General features: G+C 42.3%; 1 protein-coding gene across 6 annotated transcripts; it reads right to left on the reverse strand.

Annotated features, from left to right (window-relative positions):
• Window positions 1–622: 622 nt before the first annotated feature.
• On the reverse strand, window positions 623–17,947 carry Serpinb8 (serpin family B member 8). Of its 6 annotated transcripts, none has more exons than XM_026407479.2 (8): window positions 17,771–17,947; window positions 12,341–12,480; window positions 12,009–12,185; window positions 10,637–10,774; window positions 8,813–8,930; window positions 6,983–7,125; window positions 5,776–5,928; window positions 623–4,472 (listed from the first exon to the last, which is right to left on the reverse strand). In XM_026407479.2, exons 3-8 carry the CDS (start codon window positions 12,174–12,176, stop codon window positions 4,068–4,070), a joined length of 1,125 nt encoding a protein of 374 aa, XP_026263264.2. In that variant the 5' UTR covers window positions 12,177–12,185; window positions 12,341–12,480; window positions 17,771–17,947; the 3' UTR covers window positions 623–4,067. The 6 variants fall into 6 exon arrangements, with proteins under 6 accessions (XP_026263264.2, XP_077648357.1, XP_026263266.2 ...); XM_077792231.1 differs by lacking the exon at window positions 17,771–17,947 and adding an exon at window positions 17,222–17,302; XM_026407481.2 differs by lacking the exon at window positions 17,771–17,947 and adding an exon at window positions 17,152–17,232.
• Window positions 17,948–25,693: the final 7,746 nt, after the last annotated feature.

Genomic DNA, 25,693 nt, shown 5'->3' on the forward strand with positions numbered 1-25,693 from the left:
TACACCTCTCAGCAAAGGAAGAATGGACAGGCTTTCTTCAACCAGGTAAAGAACACAGGAGAGAAACCTACCGCTTAGGTCACATGTACCAAGGGAAGACCACACACTGCCCTGAAATCAGGAGCAGGACAAGGCTGTCTTCTCCTGCTACCTCTAACCAACAACCAGAAAGTCAGAAAAATGAAAAATATTTATATGGTAAGGTGAGAAGAAAATTTTTCTTTTTTTTTTTAGCAGATAGAGAATCTACAAAAACAGAAAACAAACAAAAAAAATTACTAGAACTGACTGATTTAAGCAAGTTTGCAGGAAATGAGATTGAAATACAAAAATCAATTATGTTTCCAAAAAATAGCAACAAATAATAAGAAACCAAGATTTTAAAGTAATACCATAATAGCTTAAAAGCCTAAAATATTTAGGAATAAATCTGACAAAATTTGTGGAAGAACTGCTTACTGAAAACTACAAAACGATGCTGTTAAAGAAGACTTTAATATGGAGAAATATACTTTGTTCATAGATTGAAAGATTCAAACTTGGTCATGTTAATCCAAATTAATATTTAATATCCATATAATCCCAATCAAAATTCTAGCAAACTTTTGTACAAGTGGAAAAACTAATTCACAAATCCATAGGAGAACATACAGCTAAAATAGCCAAAACAACTTTAAAATATAAGAATCACGTTGGAAGACTTACTTGATTTCAAAATTTATTATTGAGCTACAGTAATCAAGAGAGTGTGGTACTGGCATTAGGATTGACAAGTAGATCAATGGAATCCAATAAAGTACAAGAATAGAACTACATATATATAATCAACTGATTTTCAACAAAGATGTAACGGTGATTCAGTGGAAAAAGGATAGTCTTTTCAGTATATTGAGTTCATGCAAAAAGGTGAACTCAAAATGGATCCTAGGCTCAAATAAAAAAATGAATACTATTAACATTCCTCTAAGAAACATAAGAGGTAATTCTTATAAACTTGGGTTAGGCAAAGAGAGATATGACAACAAAAATTGTATATATTTAAAAAAAACTAGCAAATTGTACTTGATCAAAATTAAGAACAATTGCTTTTTAAACGCACTGTTATCATAAGGTAAGTTCAGGATGTAACCTGTGATCAAAACATTTACAAAACACATTTTCTGACAAAGAATCTCATCTGTAACATGAGATTCCTCAAAATACATTAAGAAAACAAAAAGCTATAAAATATGGGTGGTAAATTTAAAAAGATATTTCTTTGTTTTTAACCTCAAAACATTCACTTTTATTTTTATATAAATGGATTATTCCCAATAAAGTCTTCCATGGCACAAAGATCAGTTAATTCAATAAATGATGTAAACCAAACCAGACTTTCATATGCCAAATGATGGAGTTTGACACCTTCTTTACAATGTGTAAAACTTCACTCAAAATAGATAACAGATCTCAAATTAAGCACTAAAACCATACAGTTCTTATAAGAAAACATAGGTCCTGTGATCTTGCATTATTTAAAAAGATATTTCACCAAAGAATATACATGGATAGCAAATGACCACATGAAAAAAATGCTGAGCATAATTAATTAGCCATTGGGAAAATGCACACTAAAGCCGCAAAGATATACTACCACATTCCTGAATCAGCACCATTGGCCATACCCAGTGTTAGTGAGATACAGGGCAACCAAAATCCCCATATACTTTTTTGAACATGTTAAACTATGTAACCACTCTGGGAAAGAATTATCCAGTTTGTTGAAATGTTAAGCACACACCTTCCATACAGCCTGAATATCCCACGTCTGTGTGTCTATGTAAAGGATAGTACGGGAACATACAAAGTGAGTGCTCACAACCTGCAAGGGCCAAACTTTGGGAACAACTTAAATATCTATCAAAATGTGAATGAATAAACAAAGTGTGGCATATCTATACAACAACACGTTACTCAACAACAAAAGGAACTAACTCCTGATTTATACAATGTGGAAGAATCTTAAAATAACTGTATTGAGCTACAGGACACATACAAAAAGGAGGAAGTAACGTATGGTTCCATGTAACTAAAATTCTAGAAAATGCAAATTAATCTAGAGGGGTAGAAAGCAGATCTGTGGCTGCCTGAGGAGGTGGGTTCAGGAGGGGAAGGAGGGAGAGATTCCAAAGGCTCAAGAGGAAATTCAGGGGTGTGACAGATATGCTCATTATTTGAATTGTGGTGATGGTATCACAGGTGCATACATCAGAACTTACCAAAGTGCACCCAGTCAATATGCAAAGTTTATTTTGTGCCAGTTATACCTCAGAAAAGGTGTATTTTAAAATTAGATATTGAAATGAAATCAAAACTCACAGATACACACTTTCCAGTCGTGAATTAATTTTTGGCCAAACTTGCTTGATTCCTGAAATGAACATGACTTGAGAATATATTCCATCCTGGTAAGTTTTAAGTAAGAACCGTAATATAAATGGTTCATGTAACTGTAACTGTGAATCAGAAGTAGCCAGGAATAACCACTGTTAATAGTCCCACTCATAAAAATTAATAATAAGGCAGGCAGCAGTTAATGCTAGTGTAAGTGGTAACATCAGGAGGTGTAAATCAGCACAAATTTTTGGAGACCAATTTGGAAGTCTCAAAATGTACCCAATTTTTATCTTGACAGAACCATTCTTAGGAATGCTTCTTTGAAAATTAATTAAGGATGTGAGTAAATATTAAGGATATTCATAACAGTGCATATATAACATGAATAAGTCAAGCTACCCAAATTGCCTACAAAAATTCACTTATAAAAATATAACCATAAAGCAGAATATTATACACATCAAGTTGATGACATGGATAGTCTTATCTTGAGAAAGGCTCCTAATAAGAGTAGAAATAAGCTACAGAAATTATGATTAACTTGTGCAAAAATTATAAGGTTATATTTGTGCCAGGCACAGTGGTGTATGGCTATAATTCCAGCTACTTGGGAGGCTGATGCAGAAGATCGCAAGTTCAAGGCCAGCCTGGGAAGCTTAGTGAGATGCTACTTCAAAACAAAAAGGTCTGAGTATGTAGCTCTGTGGTAGAGCATCCCTGGGTTCAATCTTTAGTAACACACACACCCACACACGTGCATGTGCACGCACACAAAAATATTTGCCTTCATAGAATAGGGAACAATGTGTATCATTAACAACAGTGACTGCTGAATAGTAGGACTGTAGATGATTTAAAATTTTTTGTATGCTTTCCTGTAATTTCCAAAGAGTTGTCACAATATAAGTTCTTTATGGTCAGAGGTTCCCTCTTGAACCGAGGTGTGTGGTTCATGTCTGAGCACACACGATTCATCAAAGGTATGATGGCTTCTAAGAGTTGTTTGGTTTGAAGGTCCCTCTGACACTTGGATTATGAGTCCAAGGGAAGTGAAGGAGAACAACACAGGGCACGGTTAGGAGACATGCCTCCCAACCCAGTCCTGATACTCACTGCCGAGCCCCTGCACTTATATCTGTGGGTTGTGCAAATAAGAGCCAAAGAGCTGTTTTCATGAGTCCCTGTGAGACACTGTGTGACTCTGCTGGGGGACAGACACAATCTCAGCTGTTAGTGAGACTCTGAGAGGCTCCAGAGTTGACTCTGTAGGCGTCACCCATGGCTTTGTGTGTAGTGGGCCTGTGCCCTGGGGTCCCCTGGTTAGCCTGGCCGTGGTGGTGGGCAGAGTGGTGGTCATGGCAGGATGGAAGAGCACACTGAGGGCTGGATCACGAGTCCTGAGATGCTCACAAACAGTGGACAAGGGCATCAGGAGAGGGCAGAGACAGCAAAAGTTACCCCAATCATGCAAATCAAGTGTTCCCAGCCCAATTTCACACACTGGGGTCTCTGTGATCCACCCTCTGCCCTCTGCATGGCACTGCATGGCCACAAAGATGTTTGCAAACAACCAGGTGCACAGACACTTTATTTCAGCATTCAAGCCACTGCACCAATTTGGCCAGGTGGAATTTTAACTCAGGCAGAGCAGGCAGAGGGGAAAGGAGGGCAGGTACAGAAATTGCACCTTTTTACGGAGAAGAAAACCTGCCACAGAACAAGATGCTCTTGGTTTCGTGGTGCTTGATAAAGAAAAGGAAGGGGTGGTCTGCACAGAATCTTGGTTCTATTCTCACACTCCGGGCATTTCTGACCACCGCGGTGGCTGCAGCTGCCTCGGTGCCTTCCTCGTTGACCTCCACAAAGCACTTGTGGGCAACCTTGGACACAGGCATGTTCTTCTTATTTGCCATTCCAGAGAAGTCGGCCTTGGTTTCCTCAAATGCGTCAGTCATTCCTAAAGCGCGAAGGAAAGACTCCAAGTCATAGCTCTCCTCCAGCTTTAATCTGGGAAGGAAAACTTGAACTTTACTTTTTTTCATGTTTTCTGGATCTGTCCAGGTTCTGAACTTCTCATATGTAAGCGCTTCTTCCACCTGGAAAAGCAAAGGGTCAAATCTTAAACTCTAGAGGAACACAGCCTGTGGCCACCACCCATGTATTACCCCTCTCCCCATGACATGGAGCTAAATGGTGAGTTCTTGTCCAACACTGTCTTCAGATGTTTTTCTGGCTATAAAAACACTAAGCGTTCCCTCAAAATCCCATCTTTTCCCAGTCTTATGGATATAAGAGTTGAAGAGCTAGAAGACACCTTAGAGAAACAGGAAGTATTAATAGAAACAATCTTCACTAAATTCATTTTAAATATTAAATTTTTTTTGACATTTTAGAAAAAACATGACCAATTAATTATATTCATATTCATATTCATATAATCAGTCAGCTTCAAATCCTCCAAGACTCATCACTGATTCTGTTGATCCATGAAGAAGGAGGGAAGGAAGGAGGAAGGACACTGGCTTCCATTTGCACCTCCCATTCCTTTACCAAATGGTGCCCAGCAGAGTGTCCCTTTCCAGGGACAGTGGTTCTGATGCTGGCTCTATTCCTAAGCTCTCCTAACTTTCTCCTTGGGGTGGCCATGACAGATCCATTCTATTGCCTATACCTTCCTGACTCCATAGAGAAGCTGAGGAAATCCAGTGGCCCGCCCTCACGTTCCTGTTCATTGGTATGCTCAACTGGATCTTATCAGCCAGGATGGAAATATTGACTCCATGGGACTCAGCAAACTAAAATCAAGGGCCACTCCCAGCTCTCAGGGACCCTGCACCTCTTACCTTCCCAGTTTACTTCTCTTTTCCTGGACTGTTTCTGTTCTATCATGAGAAAATTCTTCTCTCCTCCTATCTAAGGTAAATCCCTCACCTGCACTTTAGACCCTTCCTATTCAACGTGTGGTCTGTTAATCAGTAGCATCTGCTCCACCTGGAACCTTACAAGAACAGCAGTCTCAAAGCACAGTCCACTGGTCAACATCTGCATTTGAACAAGATCCCCAGAAAGTTCATATGCCCATTAATATTTGAGAAACACTGCTCAGTCCAATCCCTACCCTTCTTCCAGGACTTTTGTCCAAGAGTTACTGGGTTCTGAGGGTTCCAATCCTGCCCTTTAGAATAAAGAATGCTATTGTAGCTTCACCAATACTCATCCACTCCTAGACATATACTCAAAAGAAATGAGTATACATATTCACCAAAAGACATGCATCTGTGTTCCCCAGCACCACTTGTAATAACCTATAACTGGAACCTCAAATGCCATCTGGCAGATGGACTTGAAGAAATGGACTCATCTGGAATCACAGACACAGACTAGCTGCCCAGGGCTCACCGTGGCAAGGTCAGTGCTGTCAATGGGAAGCAGAATGATCATGCTCAGCTCCTCCTCTGCATAGGGCAGTTCCAGGACCTGGGTGTGCACCTCCTCCACGTACCCAAAATTAAATCTGGCTTGTTTAAACATCATCTGCACTGTTTTCTGCTCCTAGCAAAAACATGAAATTAAAAGTTAGATCCTTAAAAATAAGCACAATTCATCAAAATAATATATACTTAACTCACAGAATTCTAGAGAGGTATAAGACAATTATTATTTCCATGCATTTATGCTGTTAGAAGTCAAATCTCCATTAGTGTATCTCAGTGTTGAGCAGAACAGGCTATTGTTCCCCCAAACAAGTATTATTACCAGGTGAGAGAGAACAGTTTGATGAATGCAGAAGGACATAAAAGAGTACATTATTTTTGGAAGAAATTGTGTTTGCTCTTTTGAGAAGTTCCATAGAGAAGCACTCCCATGGACCTTATAATTAAAAATTATGTCTCCAAGTTAAGAGGAGCATGAACTAATATTCAGCTATGGGGCTGAAGGATCTGGCTAGAAAAGATGAATAGGCCAAAGGGAATTATATTTTTACTCTAAAAGTTGCCCAGTTACATAATCTACTTTATAGCTTTGGTTTTCTTGGGGAGGGGAACTTGACAAGATGTATAAGGTCAGGCATTTTTAAAGCTTGCTTTAAATATATGCTTGCTTTCATATCTTTGGGCAATATGCTGTTGTCAGGAGGTCAATTTAATGAAGGTCAGATTCCTAGCTAACAAGTATTGACCTTAGCCATTACCATATTTAAAGGGAAAGGCAGAAAATTGTTTTTAAAGTTAACTTTAATATCAGCTGAGACTTTTTTCTTTTGTTCAGAACTGTAGGATCAAGAATTCCAAGGCAATAGACAGCGATTACTGCCACTGACATTGCAGAAAGGTATCATAAGTAAATACAGACAGTGTCACTATGTATGTAAAAACATAGTGTCACTATGTATGTAAAAACATAGTGTCACTATGTATGTAAAAACAGAACTATCAATACAATTATTTTAGTGTTTTCTCCTAGTCCAATTAAAGATATATGGGAGGGGGTATTAAATTCATTCTGAAATAGATTAAGAACTAAGATGGCATGAAATAAATAATTCAGTTTTGCATTCATCATATGCTTTAAAGAAGTAGCAGTACATGGGAAAATATGTCCCCACCTGGTTGGTTTTAAAGGGCATCCCCCTTGTGTACTTCCTGTCAAATTGCTCATTCCACTTTCCCTTGAAGTACATGGCATTCACAAGGACCAACTTAGTCAGTGGATCGACTGTCCCAGGACCCAGCAACTCTGAAATCTTGCCTGTGAAGAATACAAGAAAAGTTTCTAGTGATTTGGGGGGATCATACAACCCCTGGGCATACGAAGCCCCGGGGCTGGTGAGAAGCCAGGCCAGGTCTGTCTTTCACACCCAGTGCAGCAGTTATCCCTAAAGAACCATCTTGACATGTGTATTTGTAACTTTGGTTTTTACCTCAGTTTCTAGATACAGAAATTCAGGATGAGAGCATGTGCCCTGTTTTGTGCCAAGTTCACACTGGTGGCCAGTGGGAAAATAACCCGAGTTTTCATTTTCACTGTGGGCTCTGGACTGACCCTAGCATGGTAATACCTCAGCATCATTATTGACATAAAGCATCATTACTGCCTTCCTGGGCAGGATACGTCTTTGTCCTGTGCGTCGTAGAATGTTGAACTGGCCGGATTTTCAGCAATTGTGACAACTGAAAATGTCTTAACCATCTCGTCTCCTGGAGCGAGAACCACCCCTGGCTGAGAACCACTGCTCTGAGCCAAACTTCCAATCTCCCAAAGGATGGGGAATATACACCTGTGGGTGGGAGAGGTCAGGCCATCTCAGAGGAGTGAATGGGACAGAGGATCTGGGGGATGGAATAGAGGGACCCAAGTTGAGTTGTCCCAATGACAGAGGAGATCCACCAGCCCCTCCAGCAAGTTGATGGAGAAAATCTATCAAGCAAATACCAAATAAAAGTTAATAATAATAATTTTTGTAAACAATGGACATCATGGATAAAATGAGTAACTTCAAAAATGAAAAGAAAGTAGCTATAGGTTAGAGATTATATTTGCCTAATAGGATTACTTCAAAATCTATAAGGTAAAAATTGATAGACTTACAGAGAAAAATTGAAAAGTACACAATCATAGTTGGAGATTTTGACCTGCCCCAAAGATGCCAAAATTAGAGTGACACAATCAAAAAGCTGTAAACTAAAAGTGGTACATTCATCCTGAAAACATTGATAAAAGTGATTGTTTATAAAATTGCTTAAGCTAAATGTCAAGTCTCAACAATTTCAAAGAATTAATAAAATAGAGCCTACCTACTCTGGATATGGGATTTTTCTTGTTTTCCATAACAATTTTTAATTCCATACCTCTGTTCTTTTAAGAAATTCCTATTCATTATTGTCCATTTTTATTCAAGTTAAATGATGTGTCACTTAAGGAAGGGGACAAATTCATAGTTATTTGTTATTATAATAAAGTATAATTGGGTATAATTGTATGTGCTATATATTATTATTCAGTTTAATAAATGATATAAGTGTATATTTTAAGGAAAAAAAAAACTAGTTCAGGTACCACAGGGAGGTCATGTGACACCAGGAACTGATGTCTCTAGGCTTCAATCTAACTGAATATCATCTGCATCAGCTTATAGCCAGGGTCTCCCTGGGAGAAGATAAGCAGGCCCCCAAAAGAAGCATTTATTGGGAATTTTCCAGCACAATATGGAGCATGGAGTCTGAAATCCCAACATCAAGTTTATTTCACTTTGTTAACCCTAATTTGTAATGTGGTAAGCCCAAGAGAAACAACAGAAATGCATCATTGGCCTGAAAACCTAGAAAGCACACAAAGAAGCCTCTAGTAACTGGGTCATGGCGGTAGCTTCCTGGAGGTTCCGTCCCGCCTCCCCTTGCATGGTACCTCCAGGTCCACCTACATTAAAGCCTCCTACCTTCAGTCTTCTCTGACACCCAGTCATTGATGTGCTTCCTGCATTCTTCAGTATCTTGAGCAAAGGACAGCTCCTCCAGCTCTGCCTGATAGAACTTCTGACAGGATTCCTTGAAGGTCTACAAACACACAACGCTGAGTTTGACCTGATTCAACAAAGGTGCCCACAACTGTGAAAGAAATTTCTTTTCCCTCTTAACGTATTTGTATCATACATGCTTCCAGAGGTCATGCTGGATTTTAAGATGTGTTCATGAAATCACCATCAATGTGTGGACCACCTACTCTGTGCCTAGCACTCTGCTAGTTGTTGGACACCAGGTGGAGACTTGGTGTCTGATGAGATGGCCCACAGCCTGATAAGAGAGAGTCCAAACACAGACACTTACAAGATGTGAAGACTGTCACCACCCTTGCACCAAACAGCCCAGGAACATCTGGCAAATATTGACTTTGATTTTCTGTTTACCCCAGTAGGCAGTCCAACTCTACATTTTCCACATTGCCAGTACCAACCAGTGTTTGAAATATTTGTTGAATGACTGACAGGAACTAAGTTGTCAAGAAATCAGATCTACAATTGGACAAATAATGAAAAAGCATTTTAGATCTAGGACATTATGGTTGATTGGGAGAACATGGAGCAAGGAAAGTCCTCTGGGAGAAGAGTGTGCTAGTTTTGGATTAGTATGTGTGCACATGAGCAAATGAGTGTGAATATGTGCATGCATGGGTGTGCACATAAATGTGTGTGCATGTGTACATATTTGTGTGTACATGTGACTCTGTCTGTATGTTTGTGCATTTCAGAGAATTTAAACATAAGCTGAGGTCAAATCGGGAAAGACTTGTATCTAGTACATTAAATCCCAGATCACTCCCCCCACAAATATCTGTTTTTAGATATAGCATCTAGCTTCCATCTTCTAAGCATCGCAAATATTTTAGGAGCCAAGCAATTGAAAAAGGTGAACATTGGTTCCCTACGATCCCCAATATTCAAAGATCATATGGATGTTCAAAAATAAATGATGGTTCACCAGATTTCTGAGATCCAGAATCACCTCCAGTGATAGGTGAGTCCAGAGCTGACAACTTCTGCATGACACCATCAGATGGCAGCCAGGACCAAGGTATATCTGAATGTTGGATAAGAATCCTTGGAACTCTGCCAATCAGATGGTCACTCTTGCCCTGATTGTTCATTAATCTCAAGGCACGCTCACTTTGCATATTCTGTGGCATAATTTTTTGGAACTCACTTATTGTGTTATGTCGGGCTCAGAGTAGACCAGGGAACTCTGGAATCAAATGCTGAAGTGTGAAGAGATTTTCACTTTAGAAAGAAAGTAGATTTATAAGACAAATAAAAGGGCCTGGCAAGACTTGGAAGGCCAGTCAGGAGGAGTGGATGGTAACGTGAAAGATTCAGTAAATCCAAACCTAAGCATCGCCAGTGGTGATTGAGAAGGGAGCCAATTTAAGAGAGTTTGAGAGGCCACCTCAGCAGAAATCAGCTCAATGAACATAGGTGGAACTCACTGCAGAGGAGCTTTGTCCAGCACACAGGATGATGCTGTCTCTCAGAGATGGGGAAGGGGGAGAAAACATCTGGGTGCAGGAGGATGGAAGTACTGACTCTGGCTTCAGGGAGGGATATATCAGAACTAATTTAAAAAGACGTAACCCAGAAGCATGGTGGATTATGCATAGTGGCATAAAGTAAAATTCAGAATTATAACTGCAGACATGTAAGTCTAAGCACATTTTTAAGGTGGTAGAGTTCTTCACTCTCTGCTTTCATCAATGTGTGAGTACTACTTACCGAAAGAAAATCACACGTTTTTTCTCCAAAGAGTCGGCTGGCAGTTCTGAGCACATACTGAGTGTCAGGTTTGTTGATATGAGTGAGAAGTGACTGGAAACCTTGGTGAACGTCTTCATCTCTGTTCAAACAGAGAGCCTGTGAGTAGAAAGGCAGTATATTTAAAAGAGATATTTCCAAGCAAAATTCTGGACTGAACGTCATACAGGTCTCTTTCTTAATTGCTTTAACTGTGCAGGGGCTTCAACTTGGCACTATTGACATTTGGAGCCTGATAACTCTTGGTAGTAGCTACCCGTGTGCTTTGTAGCACGTTTTGCAACATTTCTGGCCTCTGACCACTAGCGGGCGGTAGCATCTCTACACTAAGAAAACTCTCCAGATCTCACCAAGTGTCCCTAGGGAGGCAAAAATCCCCACCTGGGTGAGAGCCACTGGTGTAGCAGATTTATCCATGGCCAGGAAAGAAGCATGCATTAACCCAGAAACATAAAAAATAAGTAGTTGGGGTAAATCTAATATGACCCAGCGATTGCAAAAAAAAAAGAGTACCAATAAAAACAAAAAATGTTTCCTCTGCAATTTTACAGAAGTTCTCCAGATCAGATTGATTTACAAGTCAAGTCACAGTGATAAGCAAGGTTTTTCCTGTCACCTCAGTTCAGAGCCTCCCCCAGAGAGTTGAAACAACCACTGTGGAATCTCAGCTGGGGTCTCAACTGCAGGAGACTGTCATACACCCCTGATGTGAGTGGCAAAGGGACACCCATGTGACAATTTTCTGGAATGTTTTCACCACATGGTGGGAAAATGTCCCTTAAGTATTAGGGTGTCTATACCATTTAGGGTTAATCAGATTATGCCTTCCTTCTAAATAACCCCAACAGATCTAAATCCATATTTATGTTACATTTTTCTTCTGCTCTGCATAAGCATACACTACAAATAATCCATTTAATAAGAAGCCCATTTACACAGCTGTACTTCTATTTAAAACATAATGTTATCAAAAGTTTTAAATATAACAAGGTTGAAATTTTTTCCTTTGTGAGACACAGTTATAGTTAACCTTATTTATCAAAGATGTGATTCCACTAGAATATTTGATTGCTTTATTTGAAGAAAATAACTTTATAGCTTGATTTATCCTATAAACATCAGTGGACATGACCCATCCTACTCCACTCAGCCTTCTCTCCTGTCTGCCCCAGTAGGCATAGGCCCAGGACCCTCCTCCCACCTAATGGCTACCCTGGCTTCCACCAGCTGGAGTGAGAGTAAGAAAGATCAGTTGTATGTGAGGGGGAAAAAAAAAAAAGGACCCTGTCTTCCCTGTCTTGTTATTTTGCTTTTTTCCAGCAGGCATACATACCTGGGACATCTGGACTGAGGTGTTTCCTTTTGCCCCCAGGTAGACCATGCCCAGGGCAGAGGAGATGCTCAGGGGGGAGAAGAAGACGTTCCGTGATTTGTCCTCTTCACCCAACATTTTGAGTAAGGTGATGGCAAAAGTGCCATTTGCTTCACTGATATCATCCATCTGGAAGGTCTGGACCAAATTCAGAACAGAGGCACATCAACCAAGCCCTCCTGGAGTCACACCCTCATCAGTGCCCCATCTGCAGACACTAGGCATGCCAGGTGAGCAACTGCATCCCCAGGACCTCTGCTCCCCATCCTCAGTCCATGACTGCCTCATCTTACCTGGCAGTAGGGCCTTTGCAAATGTGATTAAATTAAGGGTTCTGGATGTGGAGATTATCCTGGATCATCCAGGTGACTTTAGTGGAATCGGAGGGCTTTTATAAGAAGGAGTCAGGAGGATCAGCGGCGGAGAATGAGACCTGAGGGCAGAAGCAGAAGTCAGATGGATGCAGGTCCCATGAGCAAGGAATTTGGCTGCCTCCAGAAGACAGAAAAGGAAGAGAACAGACATCCCTGGGGCCTCCAGGAGAAAGGAGGGAGGGAGAAAAGAGGGAAGGAAGAAGGAAATCAGGAAGGAAGGAAGGCAACAAACGGCTCTGGGTACCACTTTGAATTTATGACCCTTAGAACGATAAGATAATAAATTCATGGTGCTGTGGCCACTAACTTTGTAGGAAGGTGTCACACCGTGACAATAGAAGACTAAGACATTGTGGGGGTCTTGGTTTTAGTTTTTTTCCACAAAATATCCAACAGTGAGTGGCCCATTCTCACTGACACCATTCTTGAAAACTGGGGCCGGGACACCCTCCGAAACCTGCTTAGTCCCTCGTCCCTGTCCCTCAGTGTGACCATGGCCAGCAGGGTCCTTGCCAGGCACTGTTCTCAGTGCTTCCTGTGGATCATCTCGCTGAGCCTACACTTTGATTCCAGGGCCTGCACCCTTCATCATTACACAAAGCCCCCACATTACTGCTACTTCTCTTTCAGCTTGTGGTCTCCAGCGTAAGGTACACAGAATCTTCTAAGAATCAAATAACTCTTAGCGAATAAAAACTGCATCCCTGTCATCATGTCTTGTGGAAATGGCTAGATATATTTCACCAAGTTTGGAGGGTATATTTGGGATAGTTGGACCTATAAAAAATGGGAAGATAAAAAATTTACTTTGAATCTGGGTGGTTTCAGAAAGATGCACTATTTTCCACAAGAGCTTCTGAAATTGGACAGAGCCAGCTACAGAAAGAGTTCAATTGAAATATAATCTTATACAATATGAAAATGTTTTATTATAACAAAATATCATATGTCATATAGAGATTTTTACATATACACACACAAAATATGAAGCCCAAATCTCAAGTCGTTGTGCAAACACCTTGCATTAGATGCACCGATTTGGGATCTGTTTTGGCCAAGGTGACCTTAATGTTCCCCTCAGCTTGACTAAACAGTAATTAAGCTAAACTTGATTAAATAAACACACCAGCCAGGTCTCTTCCTGCCTCAATCCTGACATTCCTTTAGACAATCTGTAATTGTGCATCTTATTTATCAGGGACTGGGGTCCATTCCTTTGAAATGCAACCATCAGTGAGGGCGGGGCTGCTAGCAGCCATATTCTGTGGAAGACAGGAGCCTAACTTATTCAGGCACATTACTGCAAAGCATAAAAATTTACTATTGGTTATTATTAATTATTACAATTTCAGAAAATTATTGTGTCCTGCACTAATTCATTATTAATTTCTACTAAACCTTATCGAAACCCAGGCTATTCCATAAGATATTCAAATTCATCCACTTGTTTCATTTCTCCTGAACTTCCTTCTTGTTATAATTAAGGAGAGTTTAGAAAATAAAAGAACAAATCATGGCCCAAGAACTCATGACTCTACAAGCTCTTTTCTTCTGTTATATTATCCCTTTTTTTAATAAGCATGTACATTTTTTAATTAAAAAAAATAAAGTCAAACAAGAAAAATAAGTCCCAGTTTAGAAGGTTAGCAAATAAGCAAAATGGAAAGTACTGGAAGCTCCATCTAGAGACCCAAATCATCACACGTGTTCCTGTCTACAAACAGATGGGTCACCTTGTGATGTGTCTCATTCCAGTTCCTGTTGGACCATGAGGTCCCTTATACAGGTAGCTTTGAAACCTTACTCCATTGGGGCAGGTCTTGTGGGTCTCAGAGACACAGAAAAAGGGAAGCCAGGTGGGTGGTCCTGGGGGAAGGAGAGGAAGAACTAGGCAACAGAGCATCTCTATAGAAGCATCTCTAAAGTGTCTCCTAAAGTATTTTTAAGAAGGTGTCTCTGAATTTTTTAAAGTGTGGTTATAGTTTAGAAGGTGTACAGGCAACACTCTAATTACACAACCCAAACCAGTACAGATTCTCCAAAATCTGAAATAAATGGGTGAAAATGTCAAACAAGAAACGACAGAGTGGCATACTCTGTATAACAGTGCTCTGGACTTAGTAGGCCATTTACTTGAGAAAAAAATGTCACAGTTCCTCACTGTCCCCTATCATAAAACCTCCCCAGAACTTACACTGAGGGTTGCAGATGTTGGGAGGCTGGTGTCTGCCACTGTGGGCCACCCCCTAGCAAAGCAGCATCCAGCCTGCTTCAAGCCACCTCCAGCCCTACACAGACAGCCTCAGTTACACTGGATGACGCTTCAGAAACAAGGAAACAGAAAGCAATATTCACACCATATAAAATGTGCCCATCAGACACTGGCATCCAACAAATGAAAAGAAAGAAAGAGTTAGATAAACTGGATATGACAGTCAGAAATAAATTTGGATTTGATTCTACCTTAGCATGAGAGCTTTGGACTCCAGGTGAGGCAGTCATGATTTTAGGGTGGTGACTGTGTGTGCATGTGTGTGTGTGTGTGTGTGTGTGTGTGTGTGTGTGTGTGTGTGTTGTGTGAGATTATCTTGTCGAACAGGAAAAGGAAATGAATTAAACTATTTCATCAACCTCGTTTACATTTTAATTGCTCCTAATTGTAAATTCCTACTTCTGGTTTCTTCCGTCTTTCCTCTTCCTTCATCTCAATTCCTCGCCTCCATCCCTTCCTAACATTCAGGTGCTGGTCAGTAGTGTAGCATTTCCCATCCATATCTACCCCATACAGCTACACACATACTGGCTCACCCCCACACAGGTGCATGATCCTGCTCATGCCAACAGGCAGGCAGGCGCAGAGACCAGCTAACAGAATCACTTCCCTCCTCTTTTTCTGGGGCTCAATCTCATCTGTACAAGTTCTTGAAAAGGTTGAAAACTGAAACAAAACAGACCTTGTCCAATACATCTAAAAAGGAATTAATTTCAATGTAATGCAAAACAATAGTATTAGGTTCAAGTGCTACAATTAGATTGTCACAAAAACACAGCAAGGAAAAGTTTTTATTTCCAGCCAATAAAATACATTGATATTAAGCTAGTGTTCCTTTCATAGCTGAACAAATGAAAACAAGGACAATTATGTACTATCTACAGACTCGCAGGAAAAATGACAGAAGATCTCAGAAGTAAGCCTTCTGCTTCCAAGTATGTGACATGGTTGTCCTCCTGAGACCCTTGAACACTTCGAATTCTGCTCTCCAAAACCCCTCCCCCTCCACACATCCCAGAGTGCATGTATTCAAAGGGCACTTCCATAGAACCATCCCCACATTCTTAGGGAGAAGGAAATGAAGCATAATTGTAATAATTACTGACCAGGAGGAGACACGCATACTGAAATGCATGCCTGTAAGTTGTCCAGGTGCTCTATAACTGAAAAACTTTCAAAGTGCTAAGGAATCCCCCCTTGTAGAGAAGCTGTTCTGAAAGTTTGGGCAGGTGTTTTGTAGGCAGTGTAAAGGGGGAATGTCGCCCTCAGGATTGGCAGGTGTGAAGAATGCAGCAGGAAGAGCATGGTAGTGTGGGGGCCCAAGGAGTGGATCTGCTGGGGGGTGGGGGAGGCAAAATGGGTCCCAAGTGCTAGCCTTAGAGTCTAGACTGGGGCTAGGGTCTGGACAGCCACAGGTGGTTTTTAAATAAATATCTTAAGGAGTAGGTTGGGGTTTAGAAAAATGACATGGCTCACTATATGGTGAGGAAAAGGGCTGGGGAACGTGCAGGAAGACCACTACCACGGACTAGTGACTCCTGTGTGGAGGAAACACCTGTGCTGGAGAAGAGAGAGAGGGAAGTACCCGCAGAGGACTGCCCACACAGGCTGAGCAGGAGGCCAGGATCATTCTGAGCACAACCCTCCAAATTCATAGGAAACTTACATGAGGAGACACCCTGGAATGGGGAAGGTCATACATTCCACTGGAGAGGCGGGGAGCATACCATACCAAGTGGACCTGTAACAAGGACAGCCAGGGATGTTTGGACATATAGGTAGGCCACTCGGTGAGTAGAGGCCCTGGCATGAGAGGCTGGGAGTCATCAACATCCTGATTCCAGGAGAGTCTATGAGAATGGATGAAATGACTTGGAACATGTGGTTAGTGGAGACACCCGAGGACAAATTCACTTAATTAATGGAGGGGTTCCCCTATATTTAAAGGTAGTAAAAGGAAGAAAAAAGAGACTGTGACCCAGCAATCAGGGATGTACTGGGAGAACTGGGAGGTGAGTCTGTGGGAGGTCCATTATACACAGCATCATTACACACAGTTGGAAACCACCGGGAAGTTACAGGGGAGGAGAAAGCAGCCCTTGGTGAGGGGGTCAGCAGTGCCCTCCGCACAGGAGCACAGAGCTAAAGGCTGAAGAGGGGTACCTGGGGAGTGAGGAACTAATTTAAGTAACTAAAGGGCTACTGCGGCTACAACCTAAGGGGGAGGTCGGTGAAGAAGGATTTGGTGGCCCGGCAGGTGGAGGGTGGGGGATACCAGGGACGTAACTCAGGGTAGAGCGCCCCCCTAGTGTGCTGGTCCGCAGGAGGCACGAGTCCAGTCCCGGTACCGCAGGTGGGGGGGGACGGTGCGGTTTAAGTTGAAGGGAAGTGACCACGGAGGAAAATGAAAGACGAAGGGAGGGAGGAAAGGAAGCAAGGAAGGGAAGGTACAGACTACCAGCTGCTGCCGCAGGAGACCCGCGTTCGTGCTGGAGGTAGCTGAGACCCCGCACTTCCCTAGAACTTGCCCCAAGGCGCCACAAAATTCCCGGGAAGCTCCAAGTCGCAGCCGAGCGATCCGACTGCACCCGCGGCTCCTCCCTGTCCTGCCCCTCCCAGTCCTGCTCCCCAAGTCCCGCCCACCAATCCCAAGCCCCAACCCCACTGGCTGCTTTCCCTGCCACTCCCCACCGCTGGCAAATCGCAGAGCAGCGGCGTCAGGAGAAGGTGGGGACACGACAGTGGGGAAACAAGCAGGTGACCCAGCGCGGGTCTGCGCTCCCGCCCACGTCCCAGGATCTCGGCCTCCAACCAGGCTCTGGTTAGAGGTTCCAGGATCTCGGCCTCCGTCCAGGCTCTGGTTAGAGCCCGGGCAGCGCGGACATCGGGGTGCGACCCCGGGCGCGCTGGTGCCTGGCTGATCCCCGCTGCCCGGTTCCCTCCCGCCTTCGGTCTCCTAGTGCTCTCCTCTTTCTCCGCCCTGGTCTTCCCCCCTCCACCCCACTCCCACGCTCCACGGGGCTCTAGGGCAGAAGGGCTGGGGAAACCCGAGGACCCCAATGCCTCCCCAGCGGTACCTGCGAGATTCTTGCTGTCTCTGCAGCTGCTGCGTCTACTGATTCTGCTTTGTGGATGCTCCTCCGCCTTGATGGGGCAAGGCTTCCGGGCCCGTGACTCACAACAGATTGCACGTTGCTCAGGCCTGTGCTATCTCTGCCTCGGAAAGCCCCGGAAAGCCCTGTGCGGGGATCTGGGAGGAGCCTGCCCCACCGGGTTCCTGGGTTCCAGGCCTCGCCGGTGGCTTAGGGCGGTGTGGGGGCGCCTGGTTCTGGGAGGGTGGTCTGGAAGGCTTCTTCCAGCAGCGGATAGGTTTGTTTTTCTGGGTTAGTACGTGCAGTATTTGTGCTTAGTGTGCCAATGGAAGAGCAATTTCAAAGTTGGAACTTAAAAACAAGGAGTTCAATTTGCTAGTCAGTGGATTCCAAATTGTTTAGGCCAGAAACCTATCAACACAATGTTTGACACATCCCTGGTGGTTCTTCATTTAAATGTGATAATGTGCTTACATTACATTAGTACAAGCACTATAAAACACATACACAAAAATTTAAAGTAATGAGAAAAAAACATTTTTGTATCACAAAAATTATTTTAAAATTTTATGAGAGCAATGTGATTAAATATGTATGTGCCTATTGTTAACCTAGTTTAATGCTTTGAAATACAGTAATTTGCAGATCTGGTATTAAGTTCAGCTTATTTCTGAATTTGGATTGGTAACCATCATGGGAAAAAGCTTTTGGGGAAATGAGTTTATTTCAGTGGAATAAAGGCAGAGTTGGTTGTTCTTTCTAGATCTTGACACTTAATATTCAACTTATACACTAACTAATTAAAGTTTTTTTGTTAAAGTCTAGGTGAAATCTATCATCTTGAAAGCTAGTTGTTCTCACAAACCAATATTTTAAAATGTTGTCCTTTTAAGATTTTTAACAGGCCAAAGCCAACCAATTATCTTCTTTTGGGAAAGTCCAAAGGAAGTCTAGAAATTTACATTTTCAAATTTTTAAGTGTCCACATAAGAGAGTTTTAGCAATAAACTGATGTAAGCATGGGAAACAATATCAGAACAGTTGTTCTGAAAATGATATTGCAGACTCTTTAAAAAGCAGTGAATTTCTCATTTGTAGATAAAATGCCCTGTTGCTTGGAAGGCAATCAGTTATATGTTTTTCAAAACTATTTGCTAAATATTCTCCAAGGAACTTACTATCACAGAAAAGCTTAGCACATTGGGACAATACCTTTTAAAGAGAGATAGAGGAAAAAAAAAAATATATATATATATATATATGTGTGTGTGTGTGTGTGTGTGTAATTAATTGCCTTTTTCAAGTACTCTCATTAGATAATAAGCATGCCTCCAAAAAAATATTGTATGTAATATATGTAATGAGTATCTGCTAGGCTACTTATAACAAGGTCAAAAGTTCTACTTAATGTTCTAGGTTTTAAAAAGTAGCATGTATCTCTTGCATTATGAAGGGCTCTATTCATTATGAAACGCTTCTCTGTACCTGGATAGAGGTTCAAAAAGACAATGAACAGTTCAAAGTATCCCAGATTCCAAAGTCTGTATGGCTCTGCTTCCACAGAAGAATTCGAATGCCTAACTAGGAATTAGAAATAAACACTCAGTTTTAGAATGACACAATTTTGAATTGCAATCCTTGCCACTGGGTTTATAATGGACTCCTACTGCCCTGGGTGTAGTGGCTGTGGTAATCCCAGGGGTTTAGAGGCTGAAGCAAGAGGTTTGCAAGTTCAAAACCAGCCTCGACAATTTAGCAAGGCCCAAAGCAACTTAGCAAGGCTCTATCTCTAAATAAAATATTTTAAAAGGGCTGAGGATGTGGCTCAGTGGTTAAGCACCCTGGGATCAATCCCAGGTACAAAAAAATTAGAATAAAACATCACAAACCCCGACTTTTCAGAGGTGCCTTCCTCAGAAGCTCAGCCCTGACACATCTTTTGCAGAACATGAATGGGACAAAGAGCACACAGGTATCAATTATCCTGGTTGCACAGCAAGTAGTAGCAAAAGGAAGGCCTTAAGCCAAAACAGTTGGCACTTTAAGTCTCTTTACTCTTCTATGGGGGTTTAGCCAGCTGTCCCTTACCTGGACCTTCAATCTCTCTGCCCCTCTGTTCTAAGGAACAAAATCCACCTCCTTGCAGTTGTGGCTCCATTAGTTACCTTCACTCTGGTATCTTTCATCCACTCCTTTCTATCCTTTTCTCAAATATGGTCAATATCTCCCATACTAAAAACAAAAACAAAACTCTTTACAACCTTTCTACTTTCATCATCTATTCACTATCAAGTAGTCAGTTTTTCTCAAAAAAGAAAAGGTGTGCATTTACTGTTATTTTTTTCCCCACCTTTGATTAAAAATGAACTCTTGACTTCCCTGCAGTTGGGCTTCTACCCCAGCCTTCTCTGAAAATGCTCCTGATAAAGTCTCTAAGCACCTTCCAGTGGACACAGACAAGAAATCTGTCCCAGGTCTTACTTCATTTTATTTATTACAACCTTGCCTTTGGCCTCGAAGGATCTGCAGAGCACTCTTCTTGCCTGATTTCTTGGCTTCATCTCCTGATTTCTCCTCTTTTTTTTCTAATCTCTCTCAGAAACCAGAGTGAGTCCCTTTCACATAAACTAAATGATTAAAAGTCCTGTCATTTCTATCATCTGCCTGTTCCTCCCATCCACATTTTCTTTCTTCACCTCCTTTGCACAAGTGAGGTTCTTCTCTTTTGCACCTTATAGTCTTTGTTCCTCTGTTTCTTTGGAGCCATGGCAGACTATCTGTAGTCCCTCCATGTCTTCTGCATATCTATGGGGGGAATCTGGTCTGCTTCCTTTTCAAAATTCAGCTCAAATAAGGTGTAGGAAGTTTTCCTGACCTCTCTAAATTAGGTTTGGTACTTGTGCTGTTTAAAATCCCCATGCCCAGTGTGCACCCCAGGCCTCTTTAATCAGGATTTCTTGCCAGAGGGAAGCAGACCACACTGTTTTCTGAAGCACTCCAAGTGGTTGCAGTGTGGCCACCTGTGAGCCAGTAAGCAGGCCTCAGCAGAAACCAAATCTGATGGCACGTTGATCTTGCACTTCCCAGACTCAAAACATGGAGAAATAAATGATTGTTATTTAAGACATTTAAATAACCCCAGTCCATGGTATGGAGGACGGGGTACTGGGGATTGAATCCAGGGGCACTTGACCACTGAGCCACATCCCCAGCCCTATTTTGTAATTTATTTAGAGACAACTCACTGAGTTGCTTAGTGATCTGCTTTTGCTAAGTGTGGCTTTGAACTCACAATCCTCCTTCCTTAGCCTCCTGAGCCACTGGGATTATAGCTGTGCACCACTGCACCTGGCAGTCTATAGTACTTTGTTACAGCAGCCTCAGCAGCTTCAAACAACCTAATGCCCCACAGCTGGACTTCAGATGTCTTTAAAGGCTTGGCTGCTACAGGGACACACAATCTTCTATTGGCAGCAAAACTTGTTGGTGGTTAAAGCTAGTTTACAGAAGCTGCCGGAGAGTGTGTGCAGGTGGAACTGGTCTGAGATGCAAAATGCCTGGTAGGGATCAAGTTACCAGAGGTGTGCATCTTGACCCAAAGAACTGGCCATCTCATGGAGAAAGCATGGCCTGAGACTGTGGCCATAGATAATCATATGCCTTGCTGGGCATACGCTAAATAATCACAGGAAAACAAGAAACTTGAAGAGAAGGTCCTTTCTTTTGCCACCACGCTGCAGTGTCTTTCCCGGCAGAACAACTTATTGGATCCAGGTCCCAATAACAAGTGAATGAAATCAACTTTTCTAGGATTAAATCCTAGAAGGATCTCTGTGTGTGTACGTGTGTGTGCCTGCACATGTATGCTCACACACACTTATTTGAAACAGCATGACATAATGGAAATGTCTTCCAGTGCAATTTCCAAACAGATGTGGAAGCCTTATTTGGTGGGTGTTCTTTTAACGAAAATTTAATTGTTTCGGCCATCTCCTATTCACCTCACTGGTGAAGATGAGATATCCCACCCTAACTAATGTGAGATAACCAAACACATGATGGGGACCCTGGACTGATGAAACTGGCAGCAGTTTATTTTAGTGGCATCTACTCACAGCCCAGGGAAGAGGACTGCAGGGCCTTTGCGAGTTGCAGTCGGGAACATAATGAACCAGTGGAGACTGAGGAAAGCGGGCTTTGTAGGAACAAGAGGGAGGGTGAATCTGGTTCCTCTGGGAGAATGGGGTAGGCTTGTTTGAATGATTTTGCAGGCTGCAGAGTGAGCCAGGCTGGATACCAGGTATGCAGCTGGAAGCTGGGCAAGGAGCCTTTGCCACTTGGAACAAGGGGTGCACACCTCTGATGAGAGCAGGGGATGGCCCAGCTAAGTCTTTGGGGCTCTGAGAAGCTCAGAGATGTCAAAGCAGCACATGGGATTCCAGGTCTTACGATATAGTAACAAAATATGGTGTGATAATTCATCAAAGCAACTTAACAAATAGCTAATTTGAGGGAAAAAAGAGCCTCTTAGAGCAGTATGCATGTTGTCTATGTGTTGTGGCTTTCCTGGCTAAGGTCTCACTGTATGATGAGTCTGTAATACATTTGAACACTATCGTTCATTTTCGTAATTCACTACGGATTCGCTCTGAAGGTCCCCAAGGAGGGGAAGAAAGCCACCTGTGTGCCTGGGTGGGTAGAGCTCTCCGTTACACCCTCCCACCCTGCACATAACTGAACTCTCAGCAAGGCTGTGCAGGGGACCTCCTTCCCCAAGGAGCAGGGCATCAGCCCACTGCCACTGGCTGCAGCACTCAGAGGCTCTCTCTGCAGTGGAAGAATCACAGAAGCTGATTACCCACCACCCTGAGTCCTTTCTCCAAGTCCAAGTGCTGGGAATGGAGGGGGAGGAGAAGTGTGCTGAAACCAGCAACCTGTAAGTCCTCTCCACAGCCCATATTATAAAGTCAGCATGTCCTTACAGGCCTCAGCCCCATTACCTCCTGCAAGCAGGTTGCTGGCTTGCCTACTGAGGGAAAAGTGAACCAGCTACAGAATGAAAATAGGGCCCAGGGACCTGCTGACTGCAAGGACTAGAGCTTCCCTCAGAACAGTACCCCACCAACCCAGGGTCCCCCTTGTGGCTGAACACACAAGTCACATTTCAAGCAAGTAACACAAATGGCTACAGAAAGCTTAGCTTTATTTTGTTAATATTTGAAATAAAATAGACATCTGATGTTTGCCCATGAGGCTGTCTAAAACTACATTACAGTGAATAGAATAGTTTTAATTATCTCTGCCTCCTGACAGCTATGTTTAAATTTTCAGAGAAAGTGGTATTATACATTTGAGTAGGTGTGTGACCCACTAGTCCCTACAAATGCCTACTGTGATTAAAAACATGAGGGAACTGGATGTGGTTCTCACTCGTCTGAGTTACCTGTTCTCTTAGCCTCTCTGCTGGCTTCTGAAGAACCGGCAGGAAGCTTGGGAATGGAGTCCCCTCTGCTCCCCACATCTCCTCCTGGCTCTTTATTTATTCTCTTTTTCATTAAAAATGGGTCACAATGTCCATGCAACTTACTACAGAAAAGAAGGAACAGGTATCTTCTTGTGCCTGGGAGAATAGGAGCACCACAGACCAGCAGGCGGTGGGGGAGGTGGGCACCTTACAAAAAATAAAGGTAGGAAGTAATTTTGTCACTTTGACAAGTGAAATGCATGTGCATGGGAGTCAAGGATTGGGAACAACACTTAGACCCAAGAAGAAATGTTGGGCTGAGTGATCAGTGCCACCTCTGCCGAAATGCCTGCAAGATTCTTGGAGAATGATAATTTCAGACCCTAGGGGTGGGTATATAGCTCAGTGGTAGAGCACTCGCCTAGCATGCACATAGCCCTGCAATCAATCCCCAACATCACAAAAACAAAACAAAACAAAAATGTCAGACCCTAGAAAACATTTACATGTGAACACACACACACACACACACACACACACTCATGTGGAGGTTCTAAATGTGGATCTCAAAACTGGACCTCTATTATATGATCAATCACCTCTGCACTGATAAAGTTATATACTGAGCTGCAGGTACATTGTGAGGTGTTAGAGAAAGAGCAGGTCAGTAAGAGAAAAGAGAAAGGATGCATCCAATGTGTATTATCAGTTCCTGTGGAGAGGAGAATCGCCACAGAAGAAAATACCATTGCTGTTGCTGTACTGGATAAAGAAAAGGAAGGAAAACTAGGGGTGACTGCTGGGAACAGGCAAAGGATGATGTCTGTGGCCGCTGCAGCCTCTGTACCTTCCTTAGTCACCTCTACAAAGGACTTGTGCATGACCTTGGACAAGTACAGCTGTTTCTTAGATGACCTTCCCTAGAAGAAATCCCAAAAAGGCATTTTAAAAAACACTTTGAACTAAATGAAAGTGAAAACTCACTTTATCACTTTTTTTTATTAAAAGTTTTAAAGAAAACTTTTCTTTATCCACTGATAATGCTAGTGAAAATATGGCGCAGTGGGAGTGGCCACTCGTTGTTAGTGGGATACAAAAGACCTTCCCTAGAAGAAATCCCAAAAAGGCATTTTAAAAAACACTTTGAACTAAATGAAAGTGAAAACTCACTTTATCACTTTTTTTTATTAAAAGTTTTAAAGAAAACTTTTCTTTATCCACTGATAATGCTAGTGAAAATATGGAGCAGTGGGAGTGGCCACTCGTTGTTAGTGGGATACAAAAGGCTGTGGCCACTTTGAAAGACAGGCTGGCAGTTTCTTATAAAACTAAAAATACCCTTGCCACATGATACAATAATCATATTTATTGTAATTACCCAATGGAATTGAAAAAAAAATCTGCACACAAATGGTTATAACAGTTTTATTTATATGTGCCCAAAGTGGAAACGCCCAAGATGTCCTTCAATAAACAAATGTATAAGTAAATTGTGGTACTTCCCAATAAAGGAATATAATTTCAACACTAAAAAGATGTGAACTAACAAGCTATGAAAGATATGAAAGAAACACAAATGCATATTACCAAATGGAAGAATCAACTGGAAAGGGTATGAACTGTACCATTCCAATTGTATGACATTCTGAAAAGGCAAAACCAAAAAGACAGTAAAAAGATCACTAATTGCCAGGTGTTGGGGATGAGCAAGGAGGAACAGGTAGGAGAAAAGAGGATTTTTAGGGCATGAAAATATACTGTCTGATTCGATAATGCTTGATACATGCTATCATACATTTGTCCAACCCCACGGAACATACAAAAAGAGTGTATTTTAATAAAAAAAATCTAGATTATGGGTGATGATGCATCAATCAAGTCTCATCCGTTGTAACAAATGTATCATTCTTGTGGGAGATGTTATTCTACTTGTTTTTTTGTTATCAAAAACAGTTAAGGGGGGATCCAAGATGGTGGTCCAGAGGGAGGCAGCATTCTGTGTCGCTCAATGACATGGGACTCAAGTAGTGAGAATACCGCTTCTCTGGGAGCGACATTCCTGCTTCCACACAGGACTCACGGCACCGTGCCTGTGCAGGGCTCCAGGCCTCAGCGTCAGAGTACATCTCCCAACTACTCGCCCATGCAGAACTAGAAGGTACCTCAACAGGACCATCGGCAGCCGCAGAGAACTCTAGGCCACCCACCCAAGCACAAATCACTGTTGCCACTCTCATGCAGAAAACCCAGCAGCTTCCTAAGAACAGGAACTCCGCTGACACTCCCCTATGGACCCCCCATCTACCAAAGTGGGGCTCCCCTGGTACTGCCATCTTGGGACTCTGCAGCAGCAGAGATAGTCCCCTATGCGCAGTAGCCTGCCTGCACCAGGGAACCTCACAGTCTCTGAAGTCAGAGACAGCTACACGTTGAACCTATTGTCC

Source organism: Urocitellus parryii, chromosome 13 (genome assembly GCF_045843805.1).
Source record: "Urocitellus parryii isolate mUroPar1 chromosome 13, mUroPar1.hap1, whole genome shotgun sequence".
Lineage (NCBI taxonomy): Eukaryota > Metazoa > Chordata > Mammalia > Rodentia > Sciuridae > Urocitellus > Urocitellus parryii.